This window comes from Carettochelys insculpta, chromosome 2, assembly GCF_033958435.1.
Source record: "Carettochelys insculpta isolate YL-2023 chromosome 2, ASM3395843v1, whole genome shotgun sequence".
NCBI classification, from domain to species: Eukaryota; Metazoa; Chordata; order Testudines; family Carettochelyidae; genus Carettochelys; species Carettochelys insculpta.
The window spans coordinates 132,352,583-132,365,761 of NC_134138.1; the positions used below are offsets into that span (position 1 = coordinate 132,352,583).

The 13,179-nt window shown below is 40.5% G+C and overlaps 1 protein-coding gene across 7 annotated transcripts in view; it reads right to left on the bottom strand.

The window, feature by feature from the left end:
* Positions 1–490: 490 nt before the first annotated feature.
* The window catches only part of ZCCHC2 (zinc finger CCHC-type containing 2), a 78,149-nt gene continuing 65,460 nt past the window's right edge, over positions 491–13,179 (bottom strand). For 4 of the 7 annotated variants that reach the window (XM_074987786.1, XM_074987785.1, XM_074987783.1 and 1 more), the window contains 3 exons: positions 7,538–7,666; positions 3,582–5,081; positions 492–2,588 (listed from right to left, as the gene is read on the bottom strand). In XM_074987786.1, coding sequence (XP_074843887.1) covers positions 2,521–2,588; positions 3,582–5,081; positions 7,538–7,666 — 1,697 coding nt within the window. In that variant the 3' untranslated portion in view covers positions 492–2,520. Of the gene's footprint in view, positions 2,589–3,581; positions 5,082–7,537; positions 7,667–13,179 lie in introns of all 7 variants that reach the window. The other 3 variants (XM_074987784.1, XM_074987782.1, XM_074987787.1) reach the window with 2 other exon arrangements.

Below are 13,179 nucleotides of genomic sequence, written 5' to 3' on the forward strand. Positions count from 1 at the left end.
AAGACAGGTTGTGTAACAATTGATGCTGTTAAGTAGTAAAACACAGAAATGCAGAGGCCTGGATTTTCAGCTACTGCAGGCTTGTTTGCTTTCTATGCTCCCCATTGGAATGAGGAAGACGACAAAGAGAGTATACTTACCCAGATATTATCTCTGAGTATGCTGATTTTTTCAGCTTTCACATAGGCCAACAAAACATCAAAATTGGGGCTCACCCTAAATCCCATGCATTCAGCCTAGACTTGGAGATCTAAGTAAAATACGGCTATGACTTTAGCCCACTGTTGCCACAGATCACCTCATTCCTTCATTTATTTTTATAATTCAGTGTTTCATTCAGCAGTTAATTTACGCAGTCTAAAATACTGTGACCGTGAATTAGGATATGAAGTTGTTAACAAAGAAAAGAACCTCATAGAAAATGGTCCAATACATGCCACTTTCCAGCCAACTCAGGACTTTGTTAAAAATGAAATAGGAGCAGGGCACCACTTTATCTTGTGTGATAAAGAACAGTGTTTGCAGATAGACACTTTTTTTCTTTTTTTATTGCTGTTAATTCAAGGAAAAAGATTGCATAAAATTCAATCTGTTCTAGAAATATAAGTGACCTTTCCAGTACATAACATTTCAAATATCAAAGTATGTGGTAAACATACAAATAAAGAGAAGGTAACATACCTCCTATTTACAGTACAGTATTTTAAATCATAAAATAAGTTCCATAAAGTACAACTGGCAGGTAATTCACAATGTGAGTCCATTGGTGCTTTAACACCCTCACTTAAACTCAAATGCAGTTAATTCATTTAATAATGCCATCCAAAAATACCCAGATCAAATAAAATACTTTAATCAAAATAATTTCCATTTACTACTTACTTTTTATTTTCTTTTTAAATTAAAGCTTTCATCTACCCTCCCCTCTAGCCCACACCAAGGGGCAAAAAGTCAATGCATACTGGTGCTAGAAATATAAAAGCTACCTATGAAGTAATTTAGTAAATCAAGCTTTTTTTCTTCAAGTTTGTGTTTAGCAATTAGGCAGCTGAACCCCAATACAATTTTACTTTTGTCCATCTACTGCATACTAGAATCTTACTTTAAAAAAAACCTTTCATTTTTGCTATGAACTGTGAGGAATGCCAAAAACCTATGGATATACAGTGTTAGTTGTTCATCGATGTTGAATGCAGCAGTCATGAAAAATACACTCAATCTTCCAGATAACCTCAGTGCACTTTAGGAAATCAAATATTACCTGGAAGCAATTTAGTACATATTGGCTTTTAAAAATAAAAATACAGCAGCATTAAACTTACTGACATGACACCAACATGATTAATACCATCTTAGCACACGCATTTCAGCCTTTCACATTATACCATAATCACGCACAGTGGTAAATTATTATAAAATAGTGACTTTGCTATTTGGTAGACAGGTCCTAATACTAATACCTGACTATTTTGTAGAAAACCGTAACTTTTGTTCAGACTGAAAACAATTTACATTCCACATACAATGCAACACTGTAATACTTTAGGGAAAAATCAAATGGATCAAGTAATGTTCATTCTGTGTTGACACAGAAGTAGAATAGCTTTTCAAAAAAGGACTCACTGTCAGCTTTCTTTAGAAATGCAAATACATGGAATGCAACATTTTACCAGTTTCTTCCCCCACCCCACACACACACACACACACACACACACGCGCGCGCGCGTGCACTTTTTCTCTTGGAACACTCAGACGAAAAAACTACAATGGAAGCTTTTTGTTGAAGCTTGTTCTTACTCACAAATCTGTTCAAATCCACACAGTTCCATTCCCTTCTCACTTGAAGTATTTTCATTTACACTCTGGACCCAAAGAGCTGTATGTATGTATGTATGTATACTAGATATTACATATACATGCTGTTCTGAGAGTCTTTAACCTCGTTCCTCACAGGAAGATTAAACATTTCCCCACATAATTCATGAGCAAAACCATTTAAGTAGCAAATGGACAAATTTGGTATAAGCTGCCCAATACTCATGCTGTCCAATGAAACCATGTAGACACAGTAAAAGTAGGAGAGGGAAAAACACAGCAGCATAAGGGTAACAGCCTGGAAGCGGGGTGGGACAGAAGAGGGGGACTGTGAGGGAACATAGCTAAGTTTCTTCTTTCAACCATATGGCTGCTCCACCAGTGACAGAGGTCAAAGGACATTTAAAAAAATGCAGTAAACATTGCACATGTCTCAAGTCTTCAGTGCAAAAGTATGGTTCAAATGCTCTTTTGATTGTTTGGCTGTATGTTTGAGTTACATGCATTATGCAAGCTTTTTGCAGAACCAGGAGATCAGAGACTCAATTTTCTTCTTGTGTACTGAACAGAGGTGCAAGAGCAATGAAAAACTCCGAAAGAATACAAAACCAGGAGTATCCCAAATGCAAGACCACATGAAACACTCCCTCCTCCCCCACCACTTCCCCAAACTTCAGTTTGTTATGTAGGCAATGTTTACTTGTTTCAGTCTGCAGAATCCAACGTATCATTGGAAGGGGGAGGGGGAGGTGCGTATCTCAGTCTGTAAGTGCCTAAAACAGGAAAGAGAACTACTAAGTCACTGCTTACAATTAAACAGATTACAAACCACTACAAGGTATCAAAATGGACATGCTCTTCAAAAGGCACTATCTTGTTCTCCAACCTTACTTAAAAGGAGGGCTCAAACTCCATAGGTTTTTGTCTCCTTGATGAAGTGTCAGCATAAAAGAAATCCAGCCTGAAGATGTAAGATATTATTTCCCCAAGAAAAATGCTTAGTAAAAGCAATCCCAAAAAACTAAATTTTTCCTGTTAAAGTTTGGCAAAAACGATTAAGGTCAGAGCAGACACACATACTGAGGATCAGAAAGGAGGTGCTGGGAAAATTGTGTTTAATGTTCAACAGGTACAAACATCATTCCCCCCTCTTTCTGGATGGAAGTTATGAAACTGAAGTCACTTAAAATTTTATTTCTGAGAAGTGTCTTATGTCAAAGTCTTTTTGCTGTAGCTGTCACAGAAGTCACACAAATCCCACCTATGTAGAATAGGTTATACGGAGGTAAAAATGTATTAGAATGACCGATTTGTTTTTCAAATCTTCACATGCTTTATAAAAAAACCAAAAACCCCAAAGCCATGTACTTGATACAGTACCAACAATTTCCACTCTTTTTTGCAATTGAATTCTACCAAAACACCAAAGGGGGCAGAAGACTTGACATTAATAGCATGCAAGTCTGAAAATATTACCAAAAGCCTAGCGGAGAGAGTAATTTAGAACAGATAGGTGAATTTCCTAGTTTCTTTTCATATTTCTTAAATTTAGGGTAGTACCTGTGAATTCTGTTTCCCCCAGTGTTTGATTATTGGGCCCAGATAAGCCTCTTTGCCGTATTATAGCAGACAGTTAAGTGCACAACGTACATTTATACAAACACACACGCACACACCTTTCTGCAAGAACAGAAACTGCATGGTCAGTTAGGTAAATAGAAACTAGTAAACTCAAAAGCAAGTCCGTTGGGAGTTATCATGATTACCTTGCTGATTGGCCTCCATAGATGACTGCTTACAGTCCTGCGCATAGTGTCCACTTACACCACAATTGTAACATGAAACATTCCCATTCTTCTTGGGTCCCGATCCATTTGTGTTGGCAACTACATTAGGTGCTGGATATACAGGATAGTACCTCCCAAATCCTGCCATTTGCTGCATACCATAATTGGCTTGGCTTCCCATTACTGGGTCATGCATCAGTCCATTTGCATATGGAGTCTGAGGCAGGAAAAAAGGAAGTTGTGTTCCATTGCTTTGATGTGCTTGGCTGAGGTAGCTGCCATTGCAAAGAGATGGCAGAGTGAAGAAAGGTGGAACTCTGTAGACTTGCCCATGAATAGGGTTATGATAAAAATAGCTATTGATCTGAAGGTTTCCATTGGACCCACAGCTGCATCTACGTCCACAAGAACCACAAGCCCCAGATCCCAACTGCTGTGAAGGCATTAGAGTCCCATTAGTGTTACTATTTCCAACAGCATTTATATAGGATGTACTGTCACTCTGTGCAGTGCTGTGTGTTAAAGCAGGGCTTGGGCTAGGGGCAGGGCCTGGTGTGTGGGTAGGTATTGAGGGAGGAAGAGTTGACTGGATCTGACCAACACCTAAGCTAGCTGATTGAGGTGGTGTGGAAGTTGATACAGTGTTCAGCACATTTGTAGTCTGGTTGGGCAACACACTGGTGGCATGAGGAGTGCCTGGCAAAGTATAGGAAGCTGATGGAGGTGCTGCTGAAAGACCAGCTGTGGGCAGAACTACCTTTAGACTGGTAGGCTGAGGGACTGCTCCTGTGTTCCCCTCAATATGAGGCACCATTTGATTCAGTCCAACTACCTGGGATGCAGGTTTTGTGATGGGATCTGTATTAGGAACTGGGGATCCTGGAAAACTACCTGGGCTGTGGACTGGTATAAAGGCAGTATTTGGTGAGCCAATGCTTAAGTTTCCTGTTGGTTGCTGTGTTCCATTTACCGTGCAGTTTTCCGACGATCCCTGCGCAGAGGGTATTTTCAATCTGTGTATCGCCAGGTGCAAAGCTGGGCTACTTGGCTGAACAGAATGTGGAAGGAAAGTGGATGGTACTGGTAGAGGGGAAGTCAACAGCTCTAAGCGTTTTTCAGATTCGCCAGAAGTCATTGGCCCTATTCCAACTGGAGTTGAATTTGCAGTTTCTCTCACTGGCGATATAGCAACAGGAGTGGTAACAAGCATTCCCATTGTTTTACCATCAGCAGATATGGGTGGTGGAACTATAGCATCAGGTTTCTGTGCACCATCGTGCATCACACAGTGTAAGGCAGGCATAAACGAAATATGTTGAAACTTAGAATTTAAAGGATCCTCTGAAATGCTTCTGTTCTCGTTACTCACTGAAGAAATCTGAGCTGCTGCATTGATGTTTGATGGACCAACAGCACCATAAACAGTAAACCTAGCGGCGTTTTGCTTCCCAGAATCCTCTGAATTGCTGTCTGTATCTGCTGAGGAGAAAGCATTAGTGGAAAAATTAAAAATGCAAACTTGAAGCTTAGTCAGTTTTAAGGCACAAAACATTATATCACCTGAACACAGAATTAAAGAGTGTTTATCCACTTTTTCAACTGGATTGGGAGCACACAGCTCTCACTGGCAACATTGTGTGCAATCAGCACACACCTCACTTCACCTGCATGTCACTTTAGTAATACTGGTTGGGGAAAAAAATCTACATGGACAAAAACCAGTGGAGTCTGGGAACCCTGGGTACGGGCAACAGTAAAGCAAAGGTCTTATGAGCCACACACAGAACCCTGATGGGCCACATACGGCCTGCAGGCCACCCACCACTGTATTACAAACTACTGTACTTCCATCCACCTGGAAAGATGGAAAGCCACCATGCCCCCAGCTGGTACAGTTCTCAAAATATGAATGGGACAGGAAAAGGAGAAAGATCTCAGACACAGTATGTACATTTAGACAACTATTTTTGCTGCAGCCCTGCATGGTGGGGCTTTGGGTGTCAGTCCTGAGCTCTAGTAAGCTAGCCATGCTTGGCAGACCCGCTGAAACCTGCTCATAGTCCCCTGGTTGAGATTCACTGATCTACAGCACTGAAAAATAGGTTAGCATTAATATTTACATACAGAGGTTTACCACATTTTAGAACACCAAGAAACGTTTTCATGTGTCAATTTTAAAAGAAAGCATTTCTTGTGTTTAACTCAAGTCTCTCAAGTGTTAAGAGCCTCAATGCTATATTAAGTGCATGAAAGCTGGAAAGAAACTTGACTGTTAGATCATCATTCAGAGCAAATAAAAACAAGTAAATAGTGGGGGGAAAAAAACCATCAATACAGATGAGACTAAGGCATTAGCAACTCCAGTAGGGATACTTAGAGAGATACACAACGATACCTTGACAGTGTCCCTAAATATTCAGACAGTCTGGCTTAACTAAAGGATAGCCAGGTGACCGAAAGAACAAACAATGAAACAACTTACTATTGTCTACATACGTAAGTTTAGTCCTTCTTACACAGCCTATGCCACTATGCATTATTCTCAATGATATTCCTATCCCTGGCTATTACTCAGCCTTGTGGTCACCACGCCCCCAACTGCCCAGATCTACAATATGTTCTGAACATAACCTCTCTCAACCTCACATTTGGTTTTGTTTAAAAAGTACAAAGCAGTAGGATAGGGTTAATTGTGAGGCACACCAGGAAGTTTTAAAAATGCTATGCAGGGAGCCTGAGGCAGGGATAAGTGCGAATCTTATAAATCAAGCATACAAAATTACAGAAGGTGAAACATTTCACAAAAAATAAGAAAAGGCAAATTTTTCTTAACATATCAAATAGAGCCATGTTACAGCTAAAACATGAAAAGGTGTAATTGTGCCACACATTTGGAATCTTACAGCTGAATCTCATCCTAAGGATTTTGCATATTCGATATAAGGCTTTTTCATTGGGTGTGTTGGAGCAATGCATTTTTGTATGTTTTATGTTAAAATTCAAAACTATTTTAAAAGCTTCTTTAAAAGGCAGACTGACAGCTGAACATTCTCCAGAAAACTTATTTCAAATACAGACCACGAGTCACCCCAAATCTGCATCTCATTGCATTTTGTATAACTTTGTGATTTAAAAGGAAATCCTTATGAACTTATAAAAGCTTTGGAAACTGCCAAAGTGTTCTAGCATTATTGCAAGTAAATCCTTAACTTGTTACAGAATTGTGTGTGCAGGAGAACTATAGTTGGTTCACTGCTTTCTGGAAGGTACTGTGTTACATGCCTCCACAATAGACAACTGGTGTCTTCCAAAGATACGAAGCATATAAAGCACCATTTTTTAGAGCTGACTGCATGTGTGACAAGGAGTTGTTATAATGGTATAAAATAAAGGATGCTGGTTAAGTATTGCAAAGCAAAGATTAGCATTTCTTGCCTGTATGCAGCAATACTACAAAATGTTTCACCTAGATGCTCTCTCTCATCAGTACAAATGTATATTTGGATGTAAATTAAGTGTCCGAAGTGTCGCTTAACATAGTTTTGGTGTTTTAGAAAGAGGAACATAGTGAAATTCTTGGAGTACTGTTTTCTTGAAGTCATAAAATTACTGAGTCTGCAAATTGAGCACATCTAGAGTATTGAGAATTTTTTAAACACTGCAAAACCAGGCTTTAAAGTAGGAGTGAAAACAAACCCTGACCAACTGACAAAGTGATAATCAAATATGTGACTGACACAATCAGTTACACTACTTATAAGCAGAGTATAGAAAAAGATTAAATGAGACCATCATTAGCGCATTCCAGAGTAAGTATTCAAGCTCAATATTTGCCCTACTGAGGTGTCCAAACAAGTACACACATGCGTGCATGCGCACACGCACGCACACACACACACACACACACACACACACACACAGAGCACAAATCCAACCTCTGTCTTTCTCTTCTTCACTTTCAAAGCTTTCCCTCCCATCATGTCGTGGGCTAGAAGGAGAACTGTAACTCTCTGAAGATGTTTCGCCACATGTGTCATGTCCAGATCCAACGTCCACATTCAGATCTAAAAATAAAAAGAACCTCTCTTTTTATTTTGTATCACACTGTATGGAAACTGGGTTATTTTGGCTACCTCACAAGCTAATTCAGGCTTCATAATGCCCAAAAGCATAAATGCTCAGCCAAATGGTGTCCTTGCTGAACTCTGATATAACAATCACGCCCTTTCCTTTGCATTTCTAGCAAATATACTGTTAGGAGGACTTCTGACCAAACTCATACTTCCCATCTTAAACTTACTGGGGAAAAAGTTCAATTTCCATGGGTGTTTTAATAGCTAAATATGTAGTAAAAACAGAGCCATGACAGATCACATTACCAATCCTACCAAACAAAGCGCAAATCAACTCTCGGGGGGGGGGGGGGGGGGGGGAGAGTTTGTATTCACTCAAAAAAATCCCGCCCCCCCATGTATTCTAACATTCGCAGATACAAAGATCAGTATTTGCTGCTCTGGTCATTGAGAAGACCTTAAAGTGGAATCCCACGAAGTAACCAATGGTATACAAAGCTACAAAGTAATTGTAGAGCAAAACTAGAAACAAACAAAAAGGCCAGAGCTGGGAGATGTCATGGAAGTCAAAGAGCGGTCAAATTTTACCAACCCAAAGGGAACATACTTAGATGACATCCTGGTTCTAGTTAGACGGATTCCAGCATGCCATTCAGGAAGGCTATTCTTCATAGACTGAGTAGCAATGGCTCTGCCTTTGAGCCCTGTCCAGATGTATCTCAATAGAATGTGCAGATATAATCTGATCACAAATGTTTGGGAAGAATACGAGTGACTTAAAGTCATGGTAGACATCAACTTCACTGACACATGTTAAGCTGGATAGCACATTCTGTAACTATTACTCGAGAATAGACACAACTCCAAAGAAAAGCAAAGCGCTTTACTCATTCACATCATTTGTTCACCACCTTAGCTAAGGTCCTGTCAGAGAACATTCAGTGACAAATGTTCCTCCAGAATACTATTGTGTTATGCACTTCTATACAAAAGGAAAAATCCAGATATACCTTAACCTCCAAACAAGTCAAAGGTATTGATCTGGCCTCCCCTACTTGTTTTCAGCAAAATCCTCCAGGTGTTCCCTTGCCAGAATTCTTGAAACATGTATCATCAGTTTTAATAAGCTCTCCAGAGCAGATAATTATACAGTATAAAATACCACATAAATTTACAATGGTAATTGACTGCTTGCCATTTTCTCAAACCAACACAATATTCAAACACTGGATAATAGGAGTCTCATCTGAATTAAAACTTAAATCTGTTATCCGAACAAAAACATATGCTAGACAGCAAACAGCATGAAACTGAGATAACAAAGGACACAATTATCTTCACCAGTGTATTTTACTGCAGATCAAAAATCCTCCACATTCTCATACAAATTTAAAAAGGACCCAAAATAAGTTTGTAGCATTTCAAGAATGAATACTGTCAACTAAGTATCCCTCACTAAATTTCCCTCTTCCAGGAGGGAGTTCGGCCACTAAGTTATACACCAGCATCTTATGACCAATTACAAACCAAAGATTATTAGTATGGACAGACTTCGTTCATAGTTCACACCATGCCAATCTGAACTGGAGGACTCAAGTTTCATTGAAAACATCTCCCTACAATAAAAATGGTCCCAGGATGGGATTATCAGAAGACAGCTGAGCATTTCACCTCCTCAAAGAAGTTATTCACTGTGGACCAAGCACCTCCTCAATAGCTTCAACTTGAGAGGGAGGACCCTAATCTGCCTTTACGTGGAGTGTCAAATTGCCAGTCAAACAATATTTAGCTCTATGTAACAAAAGGATGTATAGGGAGAGTATGTATGTAGTAATGCTTTCTTATTTAATCCTTGCATTTGTATTAGTTAGGTTATACATTTTCCATGATAAGGTCAATGCATTTTATACAACAATTTTTTTTTTTTATAAACAAAAAAACAAAACAACCCCCACTCCCAAAAGAAAAAAAGAAAAGGAAAGAAAAGAAAAAAAGATACACAGTGAAGAGAAAGTTACTCATCTTACGTACTATTCTTAGAAATATGTCCCTATGGGCGCTCCGCTACCCTTCTTCATTCCCTCAACTTTGGAGTTTAACAATAATGCTGTGCAGCAGAGATTAACAGCAAGGTCACCGGGGCTGGCTGATTGAGGACTGACTGATTTATCCTCTGGGCTCCTAGTGGAGCACAGGGCCTCCATAGTTGTTCTCCAACTCTTCCGATCCTTGGGTATAGGCTTGATTCGATCCCACATTAAGCCAGCTACTTTACTTTGTCTGGGTCTCCCCTTTTCCTCTTTCCCTTTGGATTCCATTCTAATGCTTGCCTCGTGATATATTCTCGTTGTCCTTATGCAGGATATGGCCTGCCCATCATTTTCTCTTCTGGATCTGGACTTCTATTGCCTTCTGGTTTGTTTTGGTCCTCAAAGTTTCATTTGGTATTCTATCGTACCACTTTAGCTGGAGAATATGTCTACGGCATCTTTTGACAAACGTCTGAATTTTCTTACTGTTGCTCTGGACACTGCGCCACATCTCCAAGCTATACAGCAGCACTGATTTCACACTGGAAATGAAAATATGTAGTTTGATTCTTGTAGAAATGGCTCTTGTACACCAGACTGGCCGTAATAAAGCAAAGGTTTATTGCGCCTTTCGTATTCTTCCACTGATGTCCTCTTCAGTGCCACAAACTGGTCAGCATCTTGCACTGCTTTTCTTTCAATTGTCATTTTGTTTTCCTGTCCATTATCGAGACAGGACTCCTCTTGACTGATCTTGAGGCCCATTTGCTCAGCTGTCTCCTCTAGGGCACCTGTCTTCTCTTGCATATGCTCTAGTTTGTCTGCAAGCAGGGCTAAAGTCATCTGCAAACTCAAGGATCTTCAAGTTTCCTAGTTTGGGTCCATTGGAGTCCCCTTCCTGAGTTAGGATATGCTGTTTTTTAAGACACAGTATAGAACAATCAGGAAGAATAACGGAGAAAGCAGGTAGCCTTGGAGTACACCTGATGTGACCTGGAATTTTTCCAACAATTTCCCACCATGGATGACTTGGCAGGAGTATTCTACCATCATTAGGAAACCATATGAAATCAGTTTGCCTGCAACTCCATAATGTTGCATGATGGTCTACATGGGCTGTCTGTCCACACTGTCACAGGCTTTCATGAAGTTGATGTAGAGTGGTGCTTGCCATTCGATGCATTGTTCTGATGATGATCTGAAGTGTTATTTGGTCTGTGCAAGATCATCCTCTCCTAAAACCTGCCTGTTCTTCTTAGTTTGTGGCCTATGGCATTTTCCATTCATTCCAGAATAACTCTGGTTAGTACTTTGCTTGGAATGGACAAGAGGGTGATGACCCTCCACTTTCCCCACAGTAACAGATCTCTGGATTTAGGAAGTTTCACTAGCAGCTCTTTTCTCTAATCCTTTGGAATCTCTTCTGTTGTCCTTATCAGATTTAGCAAACTGTGCAGCTGGTACACTATAGCAACTCCTCCTTCTTTAGGTACTTCAGGTGGATCATCATCAGGTCCTGCTGCCTTGCCATTCTTTAGGTTTCCTAGTGCCTTGAAAACTTCCTCTTTTATAATTTCCCCAGTGTTGATATCTAGGTGTTCTCCTGCTTTTAGCTGTGGTGGGTTTGCTGGTGGTAGTCTGTAACAATTCTTCAAAATGCTGTTTCCCTCTGGCTTGCTGCTCAGGCACTGACATAAGCAGATGACCAGCTTTGTTTTTGACTGGTCTGTTTGGGTTTCTTTTCCTTCTACTCAAGACTCAAGTGGAAGTATTGCACAGGGTTTTCAAGTCCCCTCTTTTAGATGCTACCTATGCTTTTTCTGCAATCTTGTTTATGAAATTTCTCTTATCCTTGCAAAGACTTTTCTTTACTTCTCTAGGGATTTCATGGTATCTGGATAACGCAGCTTGTTTTTGGCCCCTTGTGTTTGCTTGGTTGACTTGTTCTTTGAGCGCCTTCCGTTCTTTGATAATTCTCCATGTCTGATCTGTGAACCATTCCTTCCGGTTAGTGGGAGTCAAACACCCTCCATAGTTTGTTCTGCTCCTCTCTCACTTTGGAGTGCCTCAAAGCAGTTGCTCATGGTAATCTGGAAGGCTTCTTTCATTTTTTTGTATCTTCAACTTTCCCACATCTAATCTGGTTCTTGTACTGGGCTGTCGTTTTCTTGTTGCAAGTTTCATTTTGAGTTTAACAAGTGCTAAGTGATGGTCTAATCCAATGTTTGTTCCATGGCTAGCACACAATCTCTTTCAAACTGCGAAGTGATCAATTTGGTTTTGTGTACGATTGCCAGGTGATACAAAAGTTGCTTTATGGAAATTTGTGTGTGGAAAAAGTGTGCCTCCAATTACAAGTTCATTAAAAAGTACACGTGCTTGTAAAGAGTTTGCTATTTTCATTCATCTGGCCTAGGTCATGTATTACCATTTCTTTTTCCCTGCCTGTGTTGTTACTGCCCACCCTGGCATTCATGTGTCCCATCAGGATCAGTGTATTGCATCTGGGCATCTTCTCAAGCACTGATTTCAGTTTTGTATAAAACTGTTTTCCTGTCTTGGATCCTGGGGCTTGGTTGCACAGTGCTAAACAATTTCCTGATGCAATACAACATGAGGACTGTGCACGAGCAACCCAAATAAACAGACTCTGCTTCCATAATTGTGTCCCCCTACACTTGGAATCAGAAACACCTAAAAATGGAGCATCCACAGGGCCACATGTCTTGAAGAAAAGACAGTTACCTGTTCTCTAACTGGTGTTCGAGATGTGTTGCTCATGTCCATTCCAAGTTGGATGTGCGCTGGTACACGCCCAGTCACCTGAAACTTTTTGCCCTAAGCAGTAGCCATAGAGTCAGTGCAGCGTCCCCTGGAGCGACACCGATATGGCGACCAATATATGCACCACCCGATCACCCCTCCTGCTCAGTTCCTTTTTGCTGGTTACTCTCATAGTGGGGAAGGCAGGAGGGTTTTGGAATGGATATGAGCCACACATCTCAAAGAACACCAGTTATACAACAGGTAACTGTCTTTTCTTCTTTGAGTGATTGCTTATGAGCTTTCCAAGTTGGATGAATACAAGCCAAGGCCTGGTAGGTGGGGTCAGAGCCCTGAAAGGAATGCAGGACAGCCCTGCCCACCACAGGATCTAAGCAAAATGTGCTGTAAATGTATGAATTGAAGACCAGGTGGCTGCCTTAGAGATGTCCTTGATAGACACCTGTGCCAAATATGCCACAGAAGATGCCTGCACTCTAGTGGAGTGAGCCCTAACTGATGGTGGAGGAAACCACCGCTAGCCTGTAACACTCCTTGATGCACTTAACTATCCCGGAGGAAATTCGCTGGCAGGAGATTTGAAGGCCATTCATCCTATCAGCTACTGCCACAAAGAGTTGCTGTATCCTTCTAAAGGGTCTAGCCCTATCCATATAAAAGGTCAGTGCACTTCTAACATCCAAGGTACGT